Source organism: Panthera tigris, chromosome X, assembly GCF_018350195.1.
Source record: "Panthera tigris isolate Pti1 chromosome X, P.tigris_Pti1_mat1.1, whole genome shotgun sequence".
Lineage (NCBI taxonomy): Eukaryota > Metazoa > Chordata > Mammalia > Carnivora > Felidae > Panthera > Panthera tigris.
The window spans coordinates 124,175,844-124,203,419 of NC_056677.1; the positions used below are offsets into that span (position 1 = coordinate 124,175,844).

The following is a 27,576-nucleotide window of genomic DNA, read 5'->3' on the forward strand; positions in this document are numbered from 1 at the left end:
AAAGATGGTGGAATACAGCATCCCTGGCTCCAGTATCCCATCACAAATATATGGATTAGCAACTATTTATGGACAATACTTTTGTGAAAATCTCAGATCCAGGGAATAAAACAGAAGCATCCTCCTGGAGCACAAAATCCAAGAAAAGCCACATTAGAAAGGTAAGAGAAGTGCCTTCACTTTGCCAACTTCTTTCCTCCCTCAGGCCAGCCCAATGTATCACCTAGAGGGTTCCTCTGTGTCTATGGTTTCTCTAATGGAAAAGGAGAGACTAAGGTAGATATCCAGCTTCCCCAGTATTCCAGAGCACTCCCCTGGAAGCCTACTTCTGCCTTGCCTCATGGGAAATACTGGAAGAATCAGTGAAGCTAGACCATTTGAGGTCAACTAGGAACAAAAAAGGGGGATGGTGGTGAAACATATAGCCACCTATGCATGGATCTTGGCCATGATACCAGGTCTCTGCTAACAACCTCACACATCAGAGTCCAGCCAGCAGTCTGTACCCACCTGTGCAGGGAACACAACCTCTGAAAGTAGTCTGCAGCTCTGGGAAACAGATGAGTACAGAGGCACCACCCAACAGCAGAGTTTGGACTAACAGCACAACTCCAGCAGAGGCCTTACCCAATGGTGGTAGTCTAGACAAAAGGATCACACTCCTTGGTGTCCTGGTGTCCCCACCCACCAAGATAGCGACCTACACAGGTCCAAAATGCTCTGGCTCTCTTGCCTGGGTGTCATGGTGACCCCCACTACCAAAATAGAGACCTCCACAGGTCAAAACCCACTGACTACACTGCTGAATGGGAAGGGGAGTCATGGCACTCCACTCACCACAGTGGTGATCTCCATGAGTTGAAACAGGCCCACTGTAATACCTAGGGATCCCCACCCCAAGCAGTAGAGTATGCCAGGGTTAACCTGTGTTTCAAAACAGCAGGGTACCCAACTGCTGCAAGTAGCTAGTTCTCCATGCAACAGAGGCCCCCTGGGGCGCTGCTGAAAAGTGGAGTATGGACCACTGAATCATAAATAGAAAATCTAAACAGATCAATGTGGTGCAAGGAGACGTAATCAGTAATTAAGCACCTTCCAACAAAGAAAATCCCAGGACAAAATGGCTTCATGGGTAACCAAACATTTAAAGAAGAATGAATGTCAGTCATCCTTAAACTCTTCCAAAAAATTGAAAAGGAGAAAGTGCTTCCAAACTCATTTTAGAGGGCTAGCTTTGCCCTGACGCCAAAACCAGATAAAGACTCAGAATGAAAGAAAATTGCAATTGAGACTTAAATAACACTGGATTTAGGGACACCAAACCCCTACACAATGGAAAATCTGCCTATAACTTCTGACTCCCCCAAAACTTAACTACTAATAGCCTACTGTTGACTGGAAGCCTTACCAATAACAGTGGATTAACATGCATTTTGTATATTATAAGTATCATATACTGTATTCTTACAACAAAGCTAGGGAAAAGAAAACGTTATTAAGAAAATCATATGGAAGAGAAAATACATTTACATTACTGTACTGTATTTATTGATACTCTAAGTTTACCTCAACTGTTTATAAGACAAATCATCTGTTAGTACCTACATCAATATTGTCTTATATAATACAAAACATTGCAAATGTTATACATATTACTGACACTAGACATCAAAAATGAAAATATGTAAAAAAATTAATATTTGTTTACAAGTATAACAATTCATGCATTGATAACAAAGAAGCAGCACTATGATTGCTTTATGGTAGCCTAGTATAATCAATACAATTACTTTGTGGTGGCTCAGCCTATACACTGATGAATGAGTCATTATAAAATTTTTATGTCATACAGTAGTATAGTCATATTCATGATATAGTATTGGAAACACTTACTTTTAAAAAATGCATGCCTATGATGATAGGCTGATATGCATTGTCTCCAGTTACAAGAGAGAATTATTGAATGGTAGTGTAATTCTTTGAAAACAAAGTTATAAAACAAAATAAAAGTCCCCCAACTATACTTCATTATGCCAAATACCCTAAGCTTAGCTTAGATTCAGGGTGTCTTCTTCCTTAGGCCCCAGGAACTTGTCAGTTTCCAAATAGGATTCAAGGCTACAAAACAAGTCTCTAGGTGCCATTTATTAATATCCAAGGATTTAGCTATTAAGAGGACCTGACAAGGTTTGCCAGACAGACTTGTTTTGGAGATGGGCGACTCACTTAAAAAAATAATTCCATGGATCATCCTTAGACTTCTTGGCTGTGTACCTGGTTTCTCCTGGGTTATTAATTTGTCACCTCAGCATTGGAAGAGTTGAGCAATTGTCTTCATGAAGCCTTTAGGATCAAAGTTCAGTTTTCCCACCATCATGGCTTCCCTTTGCCTTCTCTTCTACCACAGTCCAGCCCTAATGCTTTGACTTTCTAACCCACTCACCAAGAGACAGGAGGGCATCAAAATTAAAAGCACTGTTTTAGGATCCAATCTATCTGAGTTCAGATCTTGGCTCTATTACATAATGTGACATGGGACAAATTACTGAATATTTCTATGCCTCAGTTTCCTTATGATAATAGTACCTACATCACAAGACTGTTTTGAGGATTGCATGTTATTACAAGGACTTACAATAGCAACTGGTATGTGATACATGTTACAAAAATGCTTATTAAATAAAATAAATAAATACCTGTACTAGACCGGATTATCTCTGTCCCAACAACATGGCCCAGCAGGTCGTACTGATTCAGGCGGGAGCCATCCTGTGCTACTTCCACAGATTTGTTCTTCCCAAGAGTCCACGAATAAACCACTTCAGCTGTTGTATAGGCATCTAAGGCAGAAAAGGGTCAAGAAGAGGTCGAAGGGAAAGGAAAATAATTATCTTTAATACTAAACTTGCATGAGATTTATACATCCATCTAGTAAACACTCATTGAATGACTACTATAGTTTATGCTGGGTACACAGAAGTGAACCCAAAGTGGTCTGTTCTTTCAATAACTCACCATCTTCTGGACTGACAATAAATTGTTAAACTTTTCCTTCTCTTGGAGGGTCAACAGTAGAGGCAAGGGGAGGAGTAGCTAAAATATTATCTAATGTAGATGTCATAAATTCAAATGCCTGCAGGAGCTACAGGGGTATCTTACATAAGTAAATCAGGCTATTTGGGTGATGGGCATTGAGGAGGGCACTTGTTGGGACGAACAATGGGTGTTGTATGTAAGCCAATTTGACAATAAATTTTATTTTTTAAAAAGCCTGTCAGAAATATAATAAAGCTTTTTAAAATGATTGTGGGGTGAGCATATGAGATAAGGCAAAAAATCATAGTAGGAATATTTTAAATTAAAAACATGAAAATTCCAAATTAAAAATAGCCATAATTAATTATTCCAATTTTATTTTTTATTATTTTTAATGTTTATTTTTGAGAGAGAGAGTGAGAGAGAGAGAGAGCATGAGCAGGGGAGGGGCAGAGAGAGAGGGAGAAACAGAATCTAAAACAGGCTCCAGGCTCTGAGCTGTCAGCACAGAGCCTGATGTGGGGCTTAAACCCATGAACCGCCAGATCATGACCTGAGCTGAAGTCAGATGTATAACTGACTGAGCCACCCAGGTACCCTATTGCAATTTTCTTTTAAAAACTATTACCATTTTGATTTCAAAACAGAAACCTGCTTCCTTTCCTTCTGCACCAAGATGTTAATGTCAGACTTTGTATTTGGAATTCCCACATTGAGTATGGAATTTAGTATGGATTAGTTTTAACAGAGGTGTGGGCAAGAGAAATGGTGAGAGACTAAGGAGTGAGGTTATTTAAAGTCAGTATCTTAAAGGAAAAGAATTGCTCTCTTTCCAGATACAGATTTACTCTTTGTACAGTGGGTTTAATTTTGGGGGCAAGCACCTTGCCCTAACTTAGGCACCTAGGCTCATAAAGAGAAACTGAAACATACTGTTCATCCATTTTGCCCAACTTTTGAGCTGTTGTTCAAGTCAGTTCGAGGTCTCCAGCTCCTGGTAGCAGCTGCTGTCTCTATAATATGCTCTATTTAAGCCTTTTTACCACAAAGCAAATAATTCCTAGTGAATCTACCAATGAACAAACATAAATTTGTCTCTATAAAACTTTGCAGCATTGGATATACATTTCATAAATCTGACATTAACACTCAAATGTACTAATTGTGGTCTTCTTATATTATACTTAGGAATTTTTTCAAAATACCCAAGTAAAGCATTTTCTGATTTGCTTGTAATGGGCAAAAGCCAAAAATTTCTTCATTCACATCAAAATTCTCAATGTAATCATGAAAAAATACACATTACTCTACAGTATTTTTTATATCTGTTCTCTCATAAGCTACAAAAGAAAATGCCACAAGAAATCCAACTTTCCACATAATATACTCTGTATATGGCCTCAGTCATTTATTCAACACCGAAAAAATACTTCTAGTTCAACATATAATTCTTCTGCAATAGACATTCTTATAAATTTGGCATCTATAAAATATTTTGGTACTTGGGAATGTTTGTTGCTCACTGTATTAATTGCATTTCCCAGCAGCAACACTTAGTGTAGGCATTCAAACACAAAACCTGTTGAATTTTCAGTCTATGTTTTAAGGTTAATTAAGATTTCTATTGTACATCTTTTTTATATATCAGTTATAATTCTCTATACCAAATTGCATGATGTTAATACCTGAAGTCGTATTTCTTCAACAAAGGCATACTTTGTATGCATAGTAAAGATGTAGAAACATTCATTTCTAGTTTTTTTTTTACTTTTTGAGAGTGAGAGAGCAAGTGGGGGAGGGACAAAAGGAGAGAGAGAGAGAGAGGGAGGGAGGGAGACTTAAGCAGGCTCCATCTCCACAGTCAACATGGAGCCTGATGCGGGGTTCAGTCTCACCACTATGAGATCATGACCTGAGCTGAAATCAAAAGGACACTTAACTGACGGACCCACCCAGGCACCCCAAAATATTCTTCATTTCTATAAGGAAATGCAAACTCCCCTATATGTTTTGAAACCAGTCCTCTCAGTCTTTTTTCCTTATGTTTTGACAGCTACAGGTATAAGAACTATGTCACATTCCTTTTAATTCTACTAGCAGCTCTCAATTCTACTATATGTAAAAATGCAAGTGAGTTGATTAATGGCAACTAACATTGGACCCTTTTTCAGGAAGAGAGTAAAAAGTGATAGAGATTTGGAGGAATGGCAAGCATATGCCCATTAACAAGAACAACCACTACTCAGCCGATTGTGGCCATGTGAGAGTTTGAGACCAATCTTCTGACTTCATAAAATAATAAAAAAATCTGGGGATTTATGTGACATCTCCCAAATTTCAAATCATTGCAAATAACTTTAAAAGTTATGGGGCACCTGTGTGGCTCAGTTGCTTAAGCATCCGACTTTGGCTCAGGTCATGATCTCACGGTCCGTGAGTTCATGCCCCATGTCAGGCTCTATGCTGACAGCTCAGAGCCTGGGGCCTGCTTTAGGTTCTGTGTCTCCCTCTCTCTCTGCCCCTCCTCCACTCACAATCTCTCTCTCTCTCTCAAAAATAAATAAACATTAATTTTTTAAAAAGTTACAAACACTATATGGATCAAACAAATTAAATTTTCAAGCTACCAATTTGCAACCTCTGGTCTAGAGATCTCCTATAAATGGCTATGGTCTTTTGTGATTCAGTCTTGGAAACAAAGCATCTTCTGATGCCTATGGGTATCTAGGGTTCCCAACTTGAATTATAGATCTTTAAACTATTATCACCAAGAAGAAAGGGAAATCCTCTCCTTAGGATTCTTCTCATTTTCTTATTTAAAATTTATAAGACTATTAAGTGAAGACTATCACAAGGCCCTATCCTTTCATTTTCCCCAGTGCCTTCCATCTTTAGTATATATGCTTGGGGTTCCACTACTCCTAAGCAGAGAATCACCTGTATATTTATTCTTATCTTTGCTGTTCAGGTGGTTGTAACTCTTTGTTTATAGGACAGTGCAATCAGTGTTCTGCCCAATATACTCAAGATTTTGACAATGTAAAGACTAGACCAGGTGTGTTCAGGGAAAGAGTAGGGGATAGAGATATTTTCCACCCCTAAGAAAGAAAAGGAATTTCTTGATGGATCTCTTAACTTCAGCTGAGTACTTTGAGCGGACAATCCTGAATACTAGCCCTAAAAATCCTAGCAGTTCTAGTACAGATGTGACAATAAAACATGCTGCTATCCATACCTTAGAAATGTCACCGGGCCCAGAATGTCAACTTGTTTTAAGCAAAATGTAATAGTTTCATTTCTTTGACAATAATATACAGGAACAGAGGGATTTATAGGGAAAAATTATCTTCTATGATGGAGGTCAAAACAGGAAAGGCCTGAACTAATAAAGGAAGAGATGAAAGAATGAGAAATAAATTCAAAAAATAAATTGATAACTACTTGATTATTCACAGCCTAACCCTGTAATGGTAAACAAAAGTTAAAGGAACCCATGGTAGTGGTGGTGGGGTTGGGTGTGGGGATGGCACCATTGCTTCTGCTCAGAGTGGACTATTAGGGACGGATTCATAAAGTAGATAATGCTTAGAGACCACCTTTAATGAGACCACCTTTAAAGGGTGAAATGGCATTCATATCAAAAGAACAACACAGCAAAGGCAAAAAGCATACAGGAACATCAGTGTTAAGGGAATTAATGGTACCCCTCGATTTAGACGCTAGAGAGAAGCTGAGGTAATATTTGCCCTAATTGCCCACACTAAGAAATGAGGGTTTTAGTTGTGGATGTGCCTCAAGTAGAGAATGACATAGCAAAATGTATGCTTATGAAAGAATGCCCTTGCTGCAGTATGGATAACTAGGTGGAAATAATGAAACTAAAGCTAAAACATCAGGCAAAGGCCTTCACAAATTTTGGTGTAAGTGATCCTTAGGGCATAACAGATGGTAATTAAGTTTAATTGAGTGAGATAAAGGAGATTTCAGAGGTAGAACAGATTATAACTGATAGATTTTCATGAAGGTTAAGAAAGGAAAGGAGGACATTTAAGGAAGGATTCTACATGACTCTAAGATTGTAGCTTTTGCAAGTTGTAGGTAATGACGAAATTCATTCACCTAGTGAGGAACAGAACTCTTCCCCTTTAGGTCTTCTCTTTCTTCTCTCCTTCCTCCATGCCCCTTGGGCTGCTTTAACCTCTCAGCTTCTCTCCCATACCTTTCTTTTCTATCCTTATTTCTCAGTTCCAATAATTCTATTTTCATGGAGGAGCAGGGGTAGAGTGTGTGTGTTGGAGGTGAATGCTGCAGAAAGGATATCTACCACAATATTGGAATTATTACACCCCCAGAATGGCCCCCCTCAACATATTGTATAGGCTATGATGACACAAACATTTCATTCTCTCTTTCTGTTATTTGAGCCTTGGTATGTGTTAGGCTCCAGGAAAATGGGAAATATAAAACAATCCTGCCACAATGGCACCAAGAGAAAGCATTCCCTTTGCACTTATCTTGTCAGAGACTGATTGCATGCTTGACTGATTAGGTCAGTCAACAAATATTAAGATATTATATTAGACATACAAGGCACAGAGCTGGGGAGGGTTTTCATTAGATACAGTGATCAGAGAAGACCTCTTTGGGGGAGTGGTTTTTAACCTGAAACCTAAAAAATGAGAAAGAGCCAGAGCTTGATGGGGAATATTTTAGGCCAAGAAAACAAGTACAAAGGCTTCTAAGTAGGAAAGATCTGCACTGTTCTATGAACTAGCAGAAGGCCAATGTAAAGGAGAGAGCAATATAAGATGAAGTTGAAGAAGTATGTAACAATCAGAATACAGAATCTAAATAAACCAAGAAAGGGAACACAAAAGGTTTTAGAGAAAAATTAATCAGTCAGTTTGGGCATATTGAGTAAAAATACAAGGATTCTGATGAACATAACAACTATAGCCTAAGGTTGGTATATATGAGACCAAATGGAAACATTGTATAGGTTTATAACTAAAACAAATACTTAAATTCTCAGGACTTCAAATTATCTGAAATGGTAGGACAAGTTATAGCTACTACTTACTGGACAAATTTTAGATTTCTAGCATGGGGTATATGTGTTTCTGCATCTATTGTGGTGATCATATGGTTTTTGTCCTCTATTCTACTAATATGGTGTATTACATTGAATTTTGGATATTAAGTCAACTTTATATTCTTAGGATGAATCGCACTTAAACATAGTGTATAATCCATTTATAAGTTGCTTCATTCAGTTTGCTAGTATTTTGTTGAAGATTTTATTATTTATACTCATAATAAATATTTTCCTTTTCTTGTGTTTTTTTTTTAAATCAGAGTAATAATGACCTGATTTAAGAAGTAAAAAATGTTACCTCTTCTTCTATATTTTGCAAAACTTTGTGAAGACTTAGTAATCATTTTTCTTTAAATATTTGGTATATTTCAATGGTGAGGCCATTTAGCCCTGTTTTTTGTTTGTTTGTTTTGTGTTTTGTTTTGTGGGGGGGGGGGAGTTATATTACTAATGTAATGTCTTTGTTATGAGTTCAAAAACAATTTATATTTCTTCTTTAGTCAGTTTCAATAATTTGTATATTTCTAGTAATTTCTACATTTCATCTCAGCTGTCTAATTTGTTGGCATACAGTTGCTCATAGTATTCCTGTATGATCCTGTTTATTTCTGTAAGGTCAGTAATAATTTCCTTTCTTTAAAATTTCAGTAATTTAATTCTTCTTTTTTTGGCTTGGTCAGTCTAGCTAAAGGTTTACCAGTTTTGTTGATCTTCTCAAAGAACCAACTTTTAGATTCTTTGATTCTCTAAAATGTTTTTTCTATTATCTATTTCATTTAATTGCCCTCCTAGATTTATTATTTTCTTCCTTCTACTTGTTTTGGGTTTAGTTTGTTCTTCTTTTTTCTAGTTTCTTAAAGTAGAAAGACAGATTACTTTCTTCTGTCTTTTTAATATATGCTTTACAGTTATACATTTCCCTCTGAACACTGCTTTAAGCTGATGCATTCCATACATTTTGGTATATGGTACATAATTTTCATTTATTTCAACTATTTTCTAATTTCCCTTGTGATGTTTTCTTTGACCCATTCTTTATTAAGGAGTACACTATTTAGGAGTGCATATGTCAGCACGTTTGTGAATTTCTCAAATTCTCTGGTTTTTCATTTCTAATTTCATTCAATTGAACACACTTTGTATGGTTTTAATACTTTTAAACTTATTGAGTATTGTTTTATGGTCTAATATGGTCTAACATATGGTCTACCCCAGATAAATGTTCCATGTGCTCTTAAGAGCAATGTGTGTTTTGATGTTGTTTGGTACAGTATAAATGTTAGATCTAGTCAGTTTATAATTTTGTTCAAGTCTTTTACTTCTATGTTGATGTTTTCTCTAGTGATCTGTTGAAAGTGGAGTAGTGAAATCTTTAGCTATTACTATTATCTATTTCTCCTTTCAATTCTTTCAGTTTTGCTTCATGTATTTTGGGGTTCTGTGGTTAAATACATATATCTTTACAAACATTATATCTTCCTGATGGATTGACCCTTCTATTATTTCAAAATCTTCAAGGCTTCTACAGAATGTGGAAGAAATGGATGGCAATAGGAATCCCTGATTTTACTGAGAATAAGTACTTCTCTTGAATAATACTCCTCATATTGGCTGTGAACCTTTGGAGAGAGTTTGGAGAAAGTTTATTTTGAAAAATTTTTACAATGTTTTCATTGGTTTTATGGAAGAGATTTTCAGAAGACCTTACTCTACCGTTCCAGAATTGTTCCTCATTAGAGATATTTTTCCCATTGTATTTTTTTCCATTATTTAAATTCCAGTATAGTTAACATAGAGTATTACATTAGTTTCAGGTGTACAATATAGTGATTCAGTAATTCCATACATCACCCGGTACTCATCACAAATGCGAAATTTCCACATATCAGTACAGGAGTATATGTTGATCTTATCAGTTGATTTTGCTTATTGTATATATATATGTTTGTGGCCCTGTATTCTGGTAATGGTGAGTCTTTCTTACAAATTATATGTTAATAAGTCTATATTATATGCATAGCATAAAATATACAAACTCTGTGAGTGTGATTTCAAGAATAAGTTTGAGAAGCAAAGTAAACCCTTAAACTGGTAATTTTGACTTTTGATTCTGTGTAGTGCTGCTTGCCTTGCTAAGAAATAAAGAAAATCTTGTTATTCAAACAGTATATAATAAGATTTGCTGGTATTTTCCAGGTTTTGAGTATCTTTTATACACTACTGGTCTTTGCTACTACTTCTAAACTTACAATTTCTTATTTATTAAAAAGAAAGTTGGATATCCATTGGACTAAGGAACATAAAGAAGGTTGGAAATATTTTATGAATAACATTTAATGTGTAAGATTTTTAGGAATTCCAACTCCTATTCCTGAATCCCATAGTTTAATATGTTAGAAGTTTGGGTATATTATCAATAGCAATGTTTGATAAAATATTAAGGACTTCTTAATTTTTTTACTGTTTATTCATTTTTTGAGAGACAGATGGAGAAAGAGTGTGAGTTGAGGGGCAGAGAAAAAGACACAGAATTCAAAGCAGGCTCCAGCTCTGAACTGTTAGCACAGAGCCCAAGCGGGGCTTGAACCCACAAAAACTGGGAGATCATGACCTGAGCTGAAGATGGAGGCCCAACCAACTGAGCCACCCAGGCGCCCCATATATTAAGGACTTCTAATACCACAGATTAATTCTGCCTGATATTGTATATGATATAAATGGAATCGTGCACTATAATCCATTTATGTGTCCAGCTTTTGCTCAGAATTAAATCTATAACCTCGTCCATGTTGTTGAGTGTAACATATCTGTCATTGTACAGTATTTTATTGTGTGAATATATCATAGATTTTGTATCTGTTCTGATAGATATTAGAGTAGTTTTCAGTTTGGAGCAACTAAAATAGCTCTTCTATGAACACTCATTGTATGCTTTTTGGTAGATATAAATACTGATTTATGTTTAAAAATATACTCAGGACTAGAAATGCCAGGTTCTATGATATGTATATGTTTAGTACTAGTAGAAACCACCAATTTCCCAAAACTTTTGTACAAATTTACATTCCTCTTAACAGTGCATGAGAGTATAGTTGTGTTCCATATCCTCACCAACATTTGGGATTAAGGAAGAAAATTTGGAATTCCTAAAAATTTTATACACTATATGTTATTCATAAAACATTTACAACCTTTTTTTCATTTTAGTTATTCTAGTGGGTGTAGAATGGTATCCTCTGGATTTTAATTTGTATTTCCCTGATGACTAATATAGTGGATCATTTTATATGTGTGTGTGATTGGGAAAGTGTTCTACAAGGTGCCTATTCAACACTTTTTTTTTTCTATTGAGGTTTCTGACTACAAAACAGATGAACATAATGGAGGAGAAACAAAAATAATATAAAAACACGAGGGGACAAAACAGAAGAGACTCATAAATGTGGAGAACAAACTGAGGGTTACTGGAGGGGTTGTGGGAGGGGGGATGGGCTAAATGGGTAAGGGGCACTAAGGAATCTACTCCTGAAATCATTGTTGCACTATACGCTAATTTGGATGTAAATTAAAAAAAAAAAAAAAGAATAAAACAAGTTAAAAAATAAAAAAATAATTATGGATTTGAGTCATTTGTCATTGTATATGCAATACACATATTTTCTCCCACCTTGTGACTGGCCTTTTTACCATTGTCTTTTGATAGACAGAATGTATTAATTTTTAATATATTCTAATTCATCCTCTTTTACCTTTGTGATCAGCGATATTTTGTGTCCCATTTAAGTAATCTCTACTTCTTCAAAGATCATGAAAATATTCTCTTATATTTTCTTCTAAAAAAATTATTGTTTTACCTTTCACCTTTTCACATTATATCTACAATCCATCTGAAATTTATTTTTGTGCATGATGAGAGATAAAAGTCAAGATTTCTTTCTCTCTCTTTCCTTCCTTCCTTCCCTATCAGCCTCCCTTTCCTTCTCCCTTTCTGCTTTTGGACTTCTGTCATGTCCCATTAGTCTATTTGTCTATCATTCCAATAATAATACCTACAGCTTTAAAATATACAGGTAGTTTTAAAATTTTAAAATAAGTCTTGATATCTGGTATTAGATTTGATTTGATTGTAAGTTCTCTAGCTTTATTCTTCTTCTTCAAGATTGCCTATTTTTTACACTTTTTCATTTCTATATAAATTTTAGAATCAGTGTTTTCTTTGTATTTGTCCTCCTTAGTGCTTACCAACTTCTTGAATGTTTAGATTGATAACTTTAAAAATGTTTGGCCTGAACATAATTATTGCTTTTGCTCCTTTCTCTCCATTTTTCTTCCACAAAATTACACATTACAATGTATTTTACTGTGTCCCATATTTCTTACTCTTTTCTGTATTTTTGTGTCCCTGTGCTTCAGTTTTGCTATTTTCTGTTTATCCATTTTTAAATTCTCCAATCCTGTCTTCTGCTTGTTAAATCTATCCATTGAATTCTGAATTTTGCATATGTACTTTTCCATAAGTAATTTCTAATTTGTTCTTCTTTATAGATTCCAATTTTCTGCTGAAATTCTGTTTTATCTATCTCTTATATTCATCTTTTCTCCTTTTCCTCGAACATATTAACCATAGTTTTTGTTTTTTAGCATAGTTTTTAAAAGTCCTTGTCTACAAACTCTGATATCTGGGTCACCTGTTGACCTATTCTATATTCCCCCTCCCCCTTTATTTATTTTTTGTTTTGTTTTAAAATCTTGGTTTTAGGTCATATAGTCCTGTCTATTGGTGTGCCTAATGATTTTTTTTATTGAATTCCAGACACTATATAATAAAATTGTTTAGTTTTCAGATGATGTTGACTTATACCAGAGAGGCTTCATTTTTTCCTTTGCTAAGCAGATAGTTTAGGATAAATATTACCTTAATCCTATAAGAGACTGAGTTGGGTTATAGTTTTGGTTAAACTTGATGTATGTCCCTGCTGTTCCCTTGTAACTAGGACATAGCTTCTCTGGGGTTGTAAACTGATAGCCTAGCATGCTTTCTTTTTTATAGCATTGGGAGACTATAGGAAAGCCAGCTTTACATTTCAGAGGTTTTCATATTTTTATTTGGCCTTATGATTTATGCATATTCAAAATTCAGCAATTGTATTGACAGGGACATTGGCCAAGAATTTGAGATCTTCTAGATCTCTATTTTTATCACTTTAGCTCTGTGTGCCAATTAAACAATTGCTTTTTTTTCCCTATCATCTAGCATCAGCCCTATGCCTAGGGCCAAACTTGAATTCTAAGCTTCAATCAATGGCTAGAATAGACAGGTACCATAAAGAATGAATAAGCTGCAGGTCACAAATTCATTTATGAGAGGTTCTACCTTTTCTCCAGAATTTTTGTCTTTCAATCCTCATTGCTTCTACAGTTCTAGGTTTCTAGTTATTCATGAGCCATTATTATTTATCATCTGAATTATTGCAATAAACTTTTAACTGGATTTCCTTCTTCTATCCTTCCCAACTTATATTTTAACAGAGTATACACAATTATTAAGACATGTCAGATAATATAATCATTTTGTTCAAAATATCCCAATCACTCTTCATTTTCTCTCAGTAAAATTCAATGCCCTTTAATGTCCTAAAAGACTCTAGATGATCTGTCTTCTTCTTTGACCTCATACTTTCCTAGTGCTTTCCCATTTACTGTGTCTATATACTATACTGAACACTTCAATCTTCCTTGAGGAAGTCAGATACTTTTCTGACTCAGCGTCTTATCCCTGGTTGTTCTCTCTACCTAGAGCACAGTTTCCTCTAATATCTGCACTGTTAATGCTTTTACCTTCTTAAAATCTGTGCTCACTTTTTCAAAGAGGCCTATGCTGAATCCCTACTTTAAATTTCAGTGGCAACACCTATCTTCCACTTAGACATGACTGATTCCCCTTATTCTGCAAAAATTTTAGGTCTTCCCATGGTTATTTTCAATTTACAACATAATTTATGCTTTACTTTTTAATCCATTGTTTATTTTATCTTCCACCATCACTCTCTCTTCTATAATATAAGCTCCAAAAAGACAGGGTCTTTGCTTTATTCATGGATGTTTCCCAAACTCTTACAATAGAGCCTGGCACAAAAGAGACAATCTATAAGTATTTGACAATGATTGAAAAAATATGTCACATGTAATTACTTGGGTCTTCTCAAATGCTCTTTCTACTTTAAAACACAGAGTTAAATTTAATTTAGATACAATAAACACAGACCTTGATATATTGCTCAGATGACTCCCTATATGACACTTACTCTGAAATTCTTAGAATTACACTCACTCAAATTCTATTCAATTTTAATTTTTCTAATTTATTTAAAAATGGGCTATGTATCTACTCATTTCTCTGTCAGATTTGCAGTTACTGGTAAAGGCAATACTCTGTAAAAATGAGAAAATCTCCAGATTTTCTTTCTCTCTACCATTTACTGTAGAGAATTAGATAGAACTATATAAGATGCAGGTAGGAAAGGCATTTCAAAAATATAAACACATTTCCTTTTGGATATCATGTCCTTAGGAAGTGGCTACTCTAATTTTGTTTGTTTGTTTATTATTCATTCTCAAGTATGTATTTAAATTCCAGTTAGTTTATATTCAGTGTAACATTAGTTTCAGGCGTACAATATAATGATTTATCACTTACATACATCACTCAGTGCCCATCACAATATATTAGCTCTGTCTTGCTCTATCTTCTGGACAATTTAGGAAACAGATGTTAATGTTTCAATCTAATGATAGAAATGAATCTGAAATAGTGAGATAATATTTGCTATCTAGAAAGAAAACTCTATTAAAAGCTAAGTCTCCTCCTCCTGATTAGTTAGTACTATTGAACACCACTCCCTTTCCTCATTCCCATACCGGCCTGGGTTAAAGGTTTCAGCTTTAGAAACTACTAGGGGACAGAATAGGAAATACTCAGTTTCCTTTCAGAAGAACAGGTAAACAGAAACCGAAAAACAATACGTACAGCTTCCAAACTTCAGTGGGCAGGCATGTACATCCATAGGAAAATCTTCCAAATGCATGGGGCACTCAGCATGAATTGTTAATCTAACACAAAGGAGAAAAGAAAATTAGATTAAGCAAAAATGAACAGTATTAAACACAGAGCTGAGTTCCCACTCACCAGCAATGGGGTGCCCCTAAGAATAATGGGATTTCATTTATTTAGGTTCACTGAGATCGAAGTCTTTATGAAGACAAGGGATGAATTAATTGAACCAAACGGCAACTCAAAGCAGCATTCAGTATTCAGATTTTTAAATCAGATTTGAATCCCACCTTACCACCTTTAGAAAAACACATATAACTTATCTGCCTTAGCTGAGTTCCCTCAGCCAACCCTCCCTCTCAAAGAAGGCTTAAAACACCAGATTCTGACTTATGCACTCTTTGATAGCAGTTTAATTATTTATTAAATAATTCTTATCAGCAGGCTATAGAGTGAGTTAACCAATGTAAAGACTACACTGGGAAGGAGAGATGAATATCTTTATCTTGATAATGAACAGGTACAAAAGATGTCTCTGCTGCTCACAGCAACTGCTATAGCTTTGTTGATGGAGATGCCTCTTGGAGAACATATACTGCATGTGCTTGTGCACACACATGTGCACACACACATGTGCACACACAAGCATGCACACACACACACATAACTGGTCAGGAAAACAAAATATGAAGGTAATGGAAGACACCAAAAACCTCAGAGGTTAAGTCTAAAGACCTCATGCTTTTTTTTTTTTACATTTTTTAATGTTTATTTTTGAGAGACAGAGCATAGGTGGGGAGGGGCAGACAGAGAGAGGGAGACACAGAATCTGAAGCAGGCTCCAGGCTCTGAGCTGTTGGCACAGAGCCCAACATGGGGCTCGACTTACAAGCCGTGAGATCATGACCTGAGCCGAGATCATGACCTGAGCTGAGATCATGACCTGAGCCAAACTCAGATGCTTAACTGACTGAGCCAACCAGCTGCCCCATAAAGACCTCATGTTTCTTAATAGGAACAACATGTGAAAGACACTGCATGGATTCCTCAATGAAAATCTGAATGGGGTATGATTTGCAATGCCCACATATTCATTCTCCTGCATTATTCTGCATAAATAATCTAAGATTTCTCCTCTGATTTCTTGCCAATAAACTAGGCAATCTAGAAGTGGACAAATTCTTAGAAACTCACACACTATCAAAGCTGAATCAGGAGAAATAGAAAATTTGAACAGGCCCATAGCCAGCAAAGAAATTAAATCAGTAATAAAAAATCTCCCAACAATTAAGAATCCTGGACCAGATGGCTTCCCAGGGGAATTCTACCAGACATCTAAAGAGTTAACGCCTTTTCTTCTCAAATTGTTCTAAAAACCAGAAATAGAAGGAAAACTTCCAAACTCATTCTACGAAACCAGCATTACCTTGATTCCAAAACCAGACAAAGACCCCATGTAAAAGGAAAACTAAAGGCCAATATCCCTAATGAACATGGATATAAAAATTCTCAATAAAATACTAGAAAATCAGATTCAGGGTTGGAGGGAAGATGCGGTGTAGAAGGACGCTGGGCTCACCGCGCGTCCTGCTGATCACTTAGATTCCACCTACACCTGCCTAAAGAACCCAGAAAACCGCCAGAGGATTAGCAGAACAGAGTCTCCAGAGCCAAGCACAGACGAGAGGCCCACGGAAGACGGTAGGAAGGGCGGCGAGGCGGTGCGCGCTCCACGGACTGGCGGGAGGGAGCCGGGGCGGAGGGGCGGCTCGCCGGCCAAGCAGAGCCCCCGAGTCGGGCTGGCAAAAGCGGAGGGGCCTGATGGACTGTGTTCCCACAGCAAGCGCGACTTAGCATTTGGGAGGTCATAAGTTAACAGCTCTGCTCAGAAAGCGGGAAGGCTGGAGGACAAAGGGAGGGAGAGTTGCTGAGCCCCCGGACGACAGACTCAGCTTGGCGGGGCACAAAGGCGCTCGCCAGCGCCATCTCCCTCGCCCATCCCCCAGCCAAAATCCCAAAGGGAACCAGTTCCTGCCAGGGAACTTGCTCGCTCCGCGCAAACACCCAACTCTGTGCTTCTGCGGAGCCAAACCTCCGGCAGCGGATCTGACTCCCTCCCGCTGCCACAGGGCCCCTCCTGAAGTGGATCACCTAAGGAGAAGCGAGCTAACCCTGCCCCTCCTGCCCCCGTGCACCTTGCCTACCCACCCCAGCTAATACGCCAGGTCCCCAGCACCACAAGCCTGGCAGTGTGCAAGTAGCCCAGATGGACCATGCCAACCCACAGGGATTCCCGCCCCTAGGAGAGGGGAAGAGAAGGCACACACCAGTCTGATTGTGGCCCCAGCGGTGGGCTGGGTGCAGACATCAGGTCGCACTGCGGCCCCGCACACCAACTCCAGTTATACACCACAGCACAGGGGAAGGGCCCTGCAGGTCCTCACCACTCCAGGGACTATCCAAAATGACCAAACGGAAGAATTCCCCTCAGAAGAATCTCCAGGAAATAACAACAGCTAATGAACTGATCAAAAAGGATTTAAATAACATAACAGAAAGTGAATTTAGAATAATACTCATAAAATTAATCGCTGGGCCTGAAAACAGTATAGAGGACAGCAGAGAATCTCTTGCTACAGAGATCAAGGGACTAAGGAACAGTCACGAGGAGCTGAAAAGCGCTTTAAATGAAATGCAAAACAAAATGGAAACGACGACAGCTCGGATTGAAGAGGCAGAGGAGAGAATAGGTGAACTAGAAGATAAAGTTATGGAAAAAGAGGAAGCTGAGAGAAAGAGAGATAAAAAAATCCAGGAGTATGAGGGGAAAATTAGAGAACTAAGTGATGCACTAAAAAGAAATAATATACGCATAATTGGTATCCCAGAGGAGGAAGAGAGAGGGAAAGGTGCTGAAGGGGTACTTGAAGAAATTATAGCTGAGAACTTCTCTGAACTGGGGAAGGAAAAAGGCATTGAAATCCAAGAGGCACAGAGAACTCCCTTCAGACGTAACTTGAATCGATCTTCTGCATGACATATCATAGTGAAACTGGCAAAATACAAGGATAAAGAGAAAATTCTGAAAGCAGCAAGGGATAAACGTGCCCTCACATATAAAGGGAGACCTATAAGACTCGTGACTGATCTCTCCTTTGAAACTTGGCAGGCCAGAAAGGCTTGGCACGATATCTACAGTGTGCTAAACAGAAAAAATATGCAGCCGAGAATCCTTTATCCAGCAAGTCTGTCATTTAGAATAGAAGGAGAGATAAAGGTCTTCCCAAACAAACAAAAACTGAAGGAATTTGTCACCACGAAACCAGCCCTACAAGAGATCCTAAGGGGGATCCTGTGAGACAAAGTACCAGAGACATCACTACAAGCATAAAACATACAGACATCACAATGACTCTAAACCCATATCTTTCTATAATAACACTGAATGTAAATGGATTAAATGCGCCAACTAAAAGACATAGGGTATCAGAATGGATAAAAAAACAAGACCCATCTATTTGCTGTCTACAAGAGACTCATTTTAGATCTGAGGACACCTTTAGATTGAGAGTGAGGGGATGGAAAACTATTTATCATGCTCCTGGAAGCCAAAAGAAAGCTGGAGTAGCCATACTTATATCAGACAAACTAGACTTTAAATTAAAGGCTGTAACAAGAGATGAAGAAGGGCATTATATAATAATCACAGGGTCTATCCACCAGGAAGAGCTAACTATTATAAATGTCTATGCGCCAAATACCCGAGCCCCCAGATATATAAAACAATTACTCATAAACATAAGCAACCTTATTGATAAGAATGTGGTCATTGCAGGGGACTTTAACACCCCACTTACAGAAATGGATAGATCATCTAGACACACAGTCAATAAAGAAACAAGGGCCCTGAATGATACATTGGATCAGATGGACTTGACAGATATATTTAGAACTCTGCATCCCAAAGCAACAGAATATACTTTCTTCTCGAGTGCACATGGAACATTCTCCAAGATAGATCACATACTGGGTCACAAAACAGCCCTTCATAAGTTTACAAGAATTGAAATTATACCATGCATACTTTCAGACCACAATGCTATGAAGCTTGAAATCAACCACAGGAAAAAGTCTGGAAAACCTCCAAAAGCATGGAGGTTAAAGAACACCCTACTAAAGAATGAGTGGGTCAAGCACGCAATTAGAGAAGAAATTAAAAAATATATGGAAACGAAAATGAAAATACAACAATCCAAACGCTTTGGGACGCAGCGAAGGCAGTCCTGAGAGGAAAATACATTGCAATCCAGGCCTATCTCAAGAAACAAGAAAAATCCCAAATACAAAATCTAACAGCACACCTAAAGGAAATAGAAGCAGAACAGCAAAGGCAGCCTAAACCCAGCAGAAGAAGAGAAATAATAAAGATCAGAGCAGAAATAAACAATATAGAATCTAAAAAAACTGTAGAGCAGATCAACGAAACCAAGAGTTGGTTTTTTGAAAAAATAAACAAAATTGACAAACCTCTAGCCAGGCTTCTCAAAAAGAAAAGGGAGAGGACCCAAATAGATAAAATCATGAATGAAAATGGGATTATTACAACCAATCCCTCAGAGATACAAACAATTATCAGGGAATACTATGAAAAATTATATGCCAACAAATTGGACAACCTGGAAGAAATGGACAAATTCCTAAACACCCACACTCTTCCAAAACTCAATCAGGAGGAAATAGAAAGCTGGAACAGACCCATAACCAGCGAAGAAATTGAATCGGTTATCAAAAATCTCCCAACAAATAAGAGTCCAGGACCAGATGGCTTCCCAGGGGAGTTCTACCAGACGTTTAAAGCAGAGATCATACCTATCCTTCTCAAGCTATTCCAAGAAATAGAAAGGGAAGGAAAACTTCCAAACTCATTCTATGAAGCCAGTATTACTTTGATTCCTAAACCAGAGACCCAGTAAAAAAAGAGAACTACAGGCCAATATCCCTGATGAATATGGATGCAAAAATTCTCAATAAGATACTAGCAAATCGAATTCAACAGCATATAAAAAGAATTATTCACCATGATCAAGTGGGATTCATTCCTGGGATGCAGGGCTGGTTCAACATTCGCAAATCAATCAACGTGATACATCACATTCATAAAAAAAAAGAGAAGAACCATATGATCCTGTCAATCGATGCAGAAAAGGCCTTTGACAAAATCCAGCACCCTTTCTTAATAAAAACCCTTGAGAAAGTCGGGATAGAAGGAACATACTTAAAGATCATAAAAGCCATTTATGAAAAGCCCACAGCTAACATCATCCTCAATGGGGAAAAACTCAGAGCTCTTTCCCTGAGATCAGGAACATGACAGGGATGCCCACTCTCACCGCTGTTGTTTAACATAGTGCTGGAAGATCTAGCATCAGCAATTAGACAACAAAAGGAAATCAAAGGCATCAAAATTGGCAAAGATGAAGTCAAGCTTTCGCTTTTTGCAGATGACATGATATTATACATGGAAAATCTGATAGACTCCACCAAAAGTCTGCTAGAACGGATACATGAATTCAGCAAAGTTGCAGGATACAAAATCAATGTACAGAAATCAGTTGCATTCTTATACACTAACAATGAAGCAACAGAAAGACAAATAAAGAAACTGATCCCATTCACAATTGCACCAAGAAGCATAAAATACCTAGGAATAAATCTAACCAAAGATGTAAAAGATCTGTATGCTGAAAACTATAGAAAGCTTATGAAGGTAATTGAAGAAGATATAAAGAAATGGAAAGACATTCCCTGCTCATGGATTAGAAGAATAAATATTGTCAAAATGTCAATACTACCCAAAGCTATCTACACAGTCAATGTAATCCCAATCAAAATTGCACCAGCATTCTTCTCGAAACTAGAACAAGCCATCCTAAAATTCATATGGAACCACAAAAGGCCCCGAATAGCCAAAGTAATTTTGAAGAAGACCAAAGCAGGAGGCATCACAATCCCAGACTTTAGCCTCTACTACAAAGCTGTCATCATCAAGACAGCATGGTATTGGCACAAAAACAGACACATAGACCAATGGAATAGAATAGAAACACCAGAACTAGACCCACAAACGTATGGCCAACTAATCTTTGACAAAGCAGGAAAGAACATCCAATGGAAAAAAGACAGTCTCTGTAACAAATTGTGCTGGGAGAACTGGACAGCAACATGCAGAAGGCTGAAACTAGACCACTTTCTCACACCATTCACAAAAATAAACTCAAAATGGATAAAGGACCTGAATGTGAGACAGGAAACCATCAAAACCCTAGAGGAGAAAGCAGGAAAAGACCTCTCTGACCTCAGCCGTAGCAATCTCTTACTCGGCACATCCCCAAAGGCAAGGGAATTAAAAGCAAAAGTGAATTACTGGGACCTTATGAAAATAAAAAGCTTCTGCACAGCAAAGGAAACAACCAACAAAACTAAAAGGCAACCAACGGAATGGGAAAAGATATTTGCAAATGACATATCGGACAAAGGGCTAGTATCCAAAATCTATAAAGAGCTCACCAAGCTCCACACCCAAAAAACAAATAACCCAGTGAAGAAATGGGCAGAAAACATGAATAGACACTTCTCTAAAGAAGACATCCGGATGGCCAACAGGCACATGAAAAGATGTTCAACATCGCTCCTTATCAGGGAAATACAAATCCAAACCACACTCAGATATCACCTCACGCCAGTCAGAGTGGCCAAAATGAACAAATCAGGAGACTATAGATGCTGGAGAGGATGTGGAGAAACAGGAACCCTCTTGCACTGTTGGTGGGAATGCAAATTGGTGCAGCCGCTCTGGAAAGCAGTGTGGACGTTCCTCAGAAAATTAAAAATAGACCTACCCTATGACCCAGCAAGAGCACTGCTAGGAATTTATCCAAGGGATACAGGAGTACTGATGCATAGGGGCACTTGTACCCCAATGTTTATAGCAGCACTCTCAACAATAGCCAAATTATGGAAAGAGCCTAAATGTCCATCAACTGATGAATGGATAAAGAAATTGTGGTTTATATACACAATGGAATACTACGTGGCAAGGAGAAAAAATGAAATATGGCCTTTTGTAGCAACGTGGATGGAACTGGAGAGTGTGATGCTAAGTGAAATAAGCCATACAGAGAAAGAGAGATACCATATGGTTTCACTCTTATGTGGATCCTGAGAAACGTAACAGAAACCCATGGGGGAGGGGAAGGAAAAAAAAAAAAGAGGTTAGAGTGGGAGAGAGCCAAAGCATAAGAGACTGTTAAAAACTGAGAACAAACTGAGGGTTGATGGGGGGTGGGAGGGAGGGCAGGGTGGGTGATGGGTATTGAGGAGGGCACCTTTTGGGATGAGCACTGGGTGTTGTATGGAAACCAATTTGACAGTAATTTCATATATTAAAAAATAAAAAATAAAAAAAATGAAAATAAAAAAGAAAATCAGATTCAACAGTACATTAAAAGAATTATTCACCATAATCAAGTGGGATTTATTTGTGGGCTGCAGGGCTGGTTCAGTATTCACAAACCAATCAATGTGGCACACCACATTAATAAAAGAAAGGATAAAAACCATATGATCCTCTCAATAGATGCATAAAAAGCATTTGACAAAATATAGCATTCTTTCTTGATAAAAACTCTCAAGAAATTAGGGATGGAAGAACATTCCTCAACATCATAAAGGCCATATATGAAAGACCCACAGCTACTATTCTCAATGGGGAAAAACTGAGAGATTTCCCCCTAAAGTCAGGAACATGACAAAGGATGTTTGTCACTCACACACTCACTACTGTTGTTCAACATAGTACTGGAAGTCCTAGCCTCAGCAATCAGAAAACAAAAAGAAATAAAAGGCATATGAATTGGCAAAGAAATCAAACTTTCACTCTTTGCAGATTATATGATACTCTTCATGGAAAACCCGAAAGGCTCTTTTTTTTTTAAGTTTATGTATTTATTTTGAGAGAAAGAGCATGTGTCAGCAAGGGAGAGGTGTAGAGAGAGGTAGAGAGAATCCCAAGCAGGCTTTCCACTACCAGCACGGAGCCTGATGTGGGCTTAAACTCACAAACCATAAGATCATGACCCAAACCGAAGTTGGATGCTCAACCAACTTGAGCCACCCAAGGACCCCTGAAAGACTCTTTACAGAATTTTGAGCCTTAACTTTCCTTGGCCTAGGTAGTAGCCTTCCAGGTAGAAATGAGACTTGCAAAGCATAAAGTCAGAATTCTTTGGAGCCTAGCTTTGATGAGTTATTTCTAGCTAATCTGTGTGTTTCCTGGTTATACTGGATTCAATCTATGCCATCCTTTTAGAGTTCTAGGTGACCAACTGGCCAGCATTTCCAATCCTAATTGTTAAACCTGATGAATATGTAACACTTCACAAATGTTCAGAGGAGCAGTACTAGATATTGCTTAAAGCAGGATAACTAAAACATGTTCATGTGTATGTTAGCAAGAATTCTAGACTAAAAGGTAAAAACCAAGTGTATACTCTTCAACAAGTACTTATCCATCTCTTATTTTTAGTTCTCCCAACAAAACAGTAAGAGGTTGAATCTAGATGGCAAGTATCCTTGAAGATCTAACTAATCCCTTTAATATTTACAAAATTTTTCATGTGTCTTGGACAAAGGCTTAATTTTCAAGTCAGGCTGCAATATTCCATCAATCCACTCTTTATTCTCAAGGCATAAAGGAGGTTTCATAATTCAAAGGATCTGACACACAGAAAAAAATTATTTCACTGAGAAACCTGTTTCTTGTGTTGGATACTTAAAATATTCCATGACGGTTTAAAAAAGAAAATTGTGTTCCTTCTTTCCACTTATATTAGTATTTCCAAGACACTGTCTTTTATGAGTAATTTCAAGGGGAAATTACTTTGTCTACCCAGCAGTCCTGAGGACATGGCAAATAAGACCACAACAAATAGATTATAAAAGCAAGATGCAAAGGGCATCTGATTTCTGATTAGGAGTGGAACTGATTTATAACATTTCTATCTTGCTTTCCATACACTTCTTGCACATCCTACCTAGGCACATAGCAGAGAGGGAGGAGAAAGCAGATGTTGGTGAGGGCAGAGTACTTCACAACCCAGATTATGTTGTGCTCCTTTCATTGGTTCTTAAACACATCCTAATGCTCTCTGACATCCCATGTCATACTGTGTTCCCTTCTTCCTTCTCTTTACTTTGCTACAACTTTCAAGACCTTTTCAAGATTTTCTGCAGCAGAAAGCACCCTGGCAATATCCAAGCTAATATACTAATCACTACAGTCTATGCCATAAAAATATCCATCCCCTCCAAAAGTTTCCTTCCATATTATTATTATTATTATTATTATTATTATTATTATTATTTTGTGTGACTAGAACCCTTAACATAAGACCTGTCCACCTGGCAAATTTTTAAGTAAACAATACATTATTGTTTATTGAGAAAAGGACCTGAATAGACATTACTCCCAAGACATACAAATGGACACAGTTATGTCAAAAGGTGCTCCACATCACTAATCGTCAGAGAAATGTAAATGAAAACCACAATGAAATACCCCCTCACACCTGTTGGATAGGCTATTATCGAAAAAGACCAGAGACAACAAGTGTTGATGAGGATGTAGAGAAAAGGCAACCCTTGTGCACTGCTAGTGGAATGTAAATTGGTGCAGTCACTATGGAAAGCAGTATGATGAAGGTTCTTCAAAAAATTAAAAATACAATTACCATAAGATCAAGAAATCTCTCTTTTGGAAATATATATCCAAAGTTACTGAAATCAGGATTGCAAACAGATATCTTCACTCCCATGTTCATTACAGCATTATCCACAATAGCCTAGACATGGAAGCAATCTAAGTGTCCATCAACAAGTGATAAGAAAATGTATATACATACAATGGAATATTATTCAGCCTTAACAAAAGAAAGAAATCCTGCCATTTTGAACCACACTGATGAACCTAGAGGACATTATGCTAAGTGAAATAAACCAGACAGAGAAAGACAAATACTATATGATCTCACTCATACGTGGAATCTAAAATAGTTAAACTCATAGAAGCAGAGTAGAATGGTGGTGGGGAGGGAATGAGGAAATCTTAGTGAAAGGGTACTCAGGTTCAGTTTTTCAAGTTGAAGAAGTCCTAAAGATCTACTGTATAGCAAATAGTCTTTAGTCTTTCTTTGCAAGAAAGGTTAGAGACCCCTCAAAATGTGGCATTCAGATCATAGGGATTCAGTTCCACTCCAAGGTTTAGCTTGCTTTGATTCCTATGCAAAAACAAGACAGAAATTCCTGTAAGAGGAAGTCCAGGAAATGCCTTTCTTTGGGAGTGAAAGATACAGATAGAAAGGAAGCTCTTTTAGCCCTACACGTGTGCATTCATATGTGCACACGCACACACACACACACACAAAACCCTACATTACTGCCCTCATTTCACTGCTTTGCAGCATTCTGGCTCCCTTGTCCCTACCTTTTGCTGCCCAACAGTTGGTTTTTATTCCACCACAGTAAAAAGTTAAAGTTTTGTTACTTCCATGGCCTCCTAGCTAGTCTCTTTCCTATAACCTTTTGCCCTTACAGTATATTCTCTGCACGATAGCCTTCTAATGTTTCCTCATCTTATATAGACTAAAATCCAAAGTCCTTGCCATGGTTTATAGGGTCTTGTATGACCTTGTCTTCTTCTTTTTTTTAAGTTTATTTAAGTATTTTGAGAGAGAGAGAGAGAGAGAGCGAACGCACACAGGAGGGACAGAAAGAGAGAGAGAGAGAGAGAGAGAGAGAGAGAGAATGAATCCCAAGCAGGCTCTGCATTGTCAGTGCAAGGAGACTGATGTGGGGCTCGAACTCATGAACCCATGATATCATGACCTGAGCCAAAATTAAGAGTCAGATGCTTAACCAACTGAGCCACCCAGGTACCCCATATGACTTTGTCTTCTGTTTCTCTTCAGCTTATGTCCTACAATTTCCTCCCTTCTTCACTTTGTTCTAGTCACAATGGCTTCCTTGCTTCTCTCTCAACATGCCAGGCTCCCATACATCATGGTCTTTGCACTTGCTATACCCTCATACCTCTTTCAAGTCTTTGTTTAATTATCTTCTAAATGAGGCCCACCCTGACCTCCATTCAGTTTACTATTACACTGTGGTTAGTAAACCTTACCATGCTCTTTCTTTACCCATAACACCTAACATATAACATGCCATATAATTTATTTTTTCTATTTATCATCATTTTTTCTCCTTACTATAAGGTTATGGATTTTTGTCTCGTTTTCTCTTTCATGTGCTCCAGGAACCTAGCACATTACCTAGCACATTGTAGATATTCAATATATATCCATTGGTGAATTAATTAATGAATAAGTTTTCTCTCCTAAAAGCATATATTTCTATGGTGATCTTGTAGAGACGAGGTGTACACTGGTCAGACAGGGTTTAGGCATTTTTAGCATTCCTGGAAAAATAGCATTTTTTTTTAATTTAAGAGAGAGAGAGACAGCTCACAAGAAAAGGAAAGGGGCAGAGGGAGAGAGAAAATCTTAATCAGGCTCCATGCTGAACATGGAGCCCGGTGTGGGGCTTTATCCCACAACCCTGGGACAAGACCTGAGCTGAAATCAAGAGTTGGATGCTCAACTGACTGAGCCTCCCAGGCACCCCTGAATAGCATCTTAGTTTTATTCCTTAATAGCATAATATCTCAACTTATTATCTTAACTGGGCATATAGCCTCTTTCCTAGAATTTCAGAGCAGAAAGAGCCTTACTGAAAACATCCAGTGTTATCCCTTCAGATGTTTCACTTATGATGAAACAGAAGGGAAGGAAATTGCCCAAGTCACCCAACAAGTCTTTCCTAGAGCTGACTAAAAGTTTCTGGATTCTTTGATGTAGTCATCAAATATTTTTTGATCACCTACTATGTGCCAGGTATTATTCTAAGCAATGTAAGTACATTAGTAAACATATCAAGAGTGCTGCCCTCTTAGAGCTTACATTTGAGTAGAGAGAAAACAAAAAAATATAAAGTATGTATAGATAGATAGATAAATACATACATACATACATACATAACTAGTATATTAAAACATAATATGCCTCAGGAAGAAATATAGTATGTGAATACATAGTATTGGGGAAGGATTGTAATTTTCAATAGGGTGTTCAGGGAATACCTCACTGGGTATTTGAGCAATGATCTGAAGGAAATGAGAATGAGCCTTGTAGACAATAGAGGAAGAACATTCGAAATAGAGGGGGTAACAAATGCAAAGGCCTTGAGGTTGAAGTTTACCCAGTGTATTTAAGGAATAGCAACT

At 37.5% G+C, this 27,576-nt stretch overlaps 1 protein-coding gene across 1 annotated transcript in view; it reads right to left on the minus strand.

The window, feature by feature from the left end:
* The window catches only part of GABRA3 (gamma-aminobutyric acid type A receptor subunit alpha3), a 103,025-nt gene that overhangs the window by 37,281 nt on the left and 38,168 nt on the right, over positions 1–27,576 (minus strand). Inside the window, exons 4-5 of the mRNA XM_042973981.1 lie at positions 15,159–15,241; positions 2,697–2,840 (exon numbers count right to left, since the gene is read on the minus strand). Of these exons, the coding sequence (XP_042829915.1) occupies positions 2,697–2,840; positions 15,159–15,241 (227 nt within the window). The remainder of the gene's footprint in view (positions 1–2,696; positions 2,841–15,158; positions 15,242–27,576) is intronic.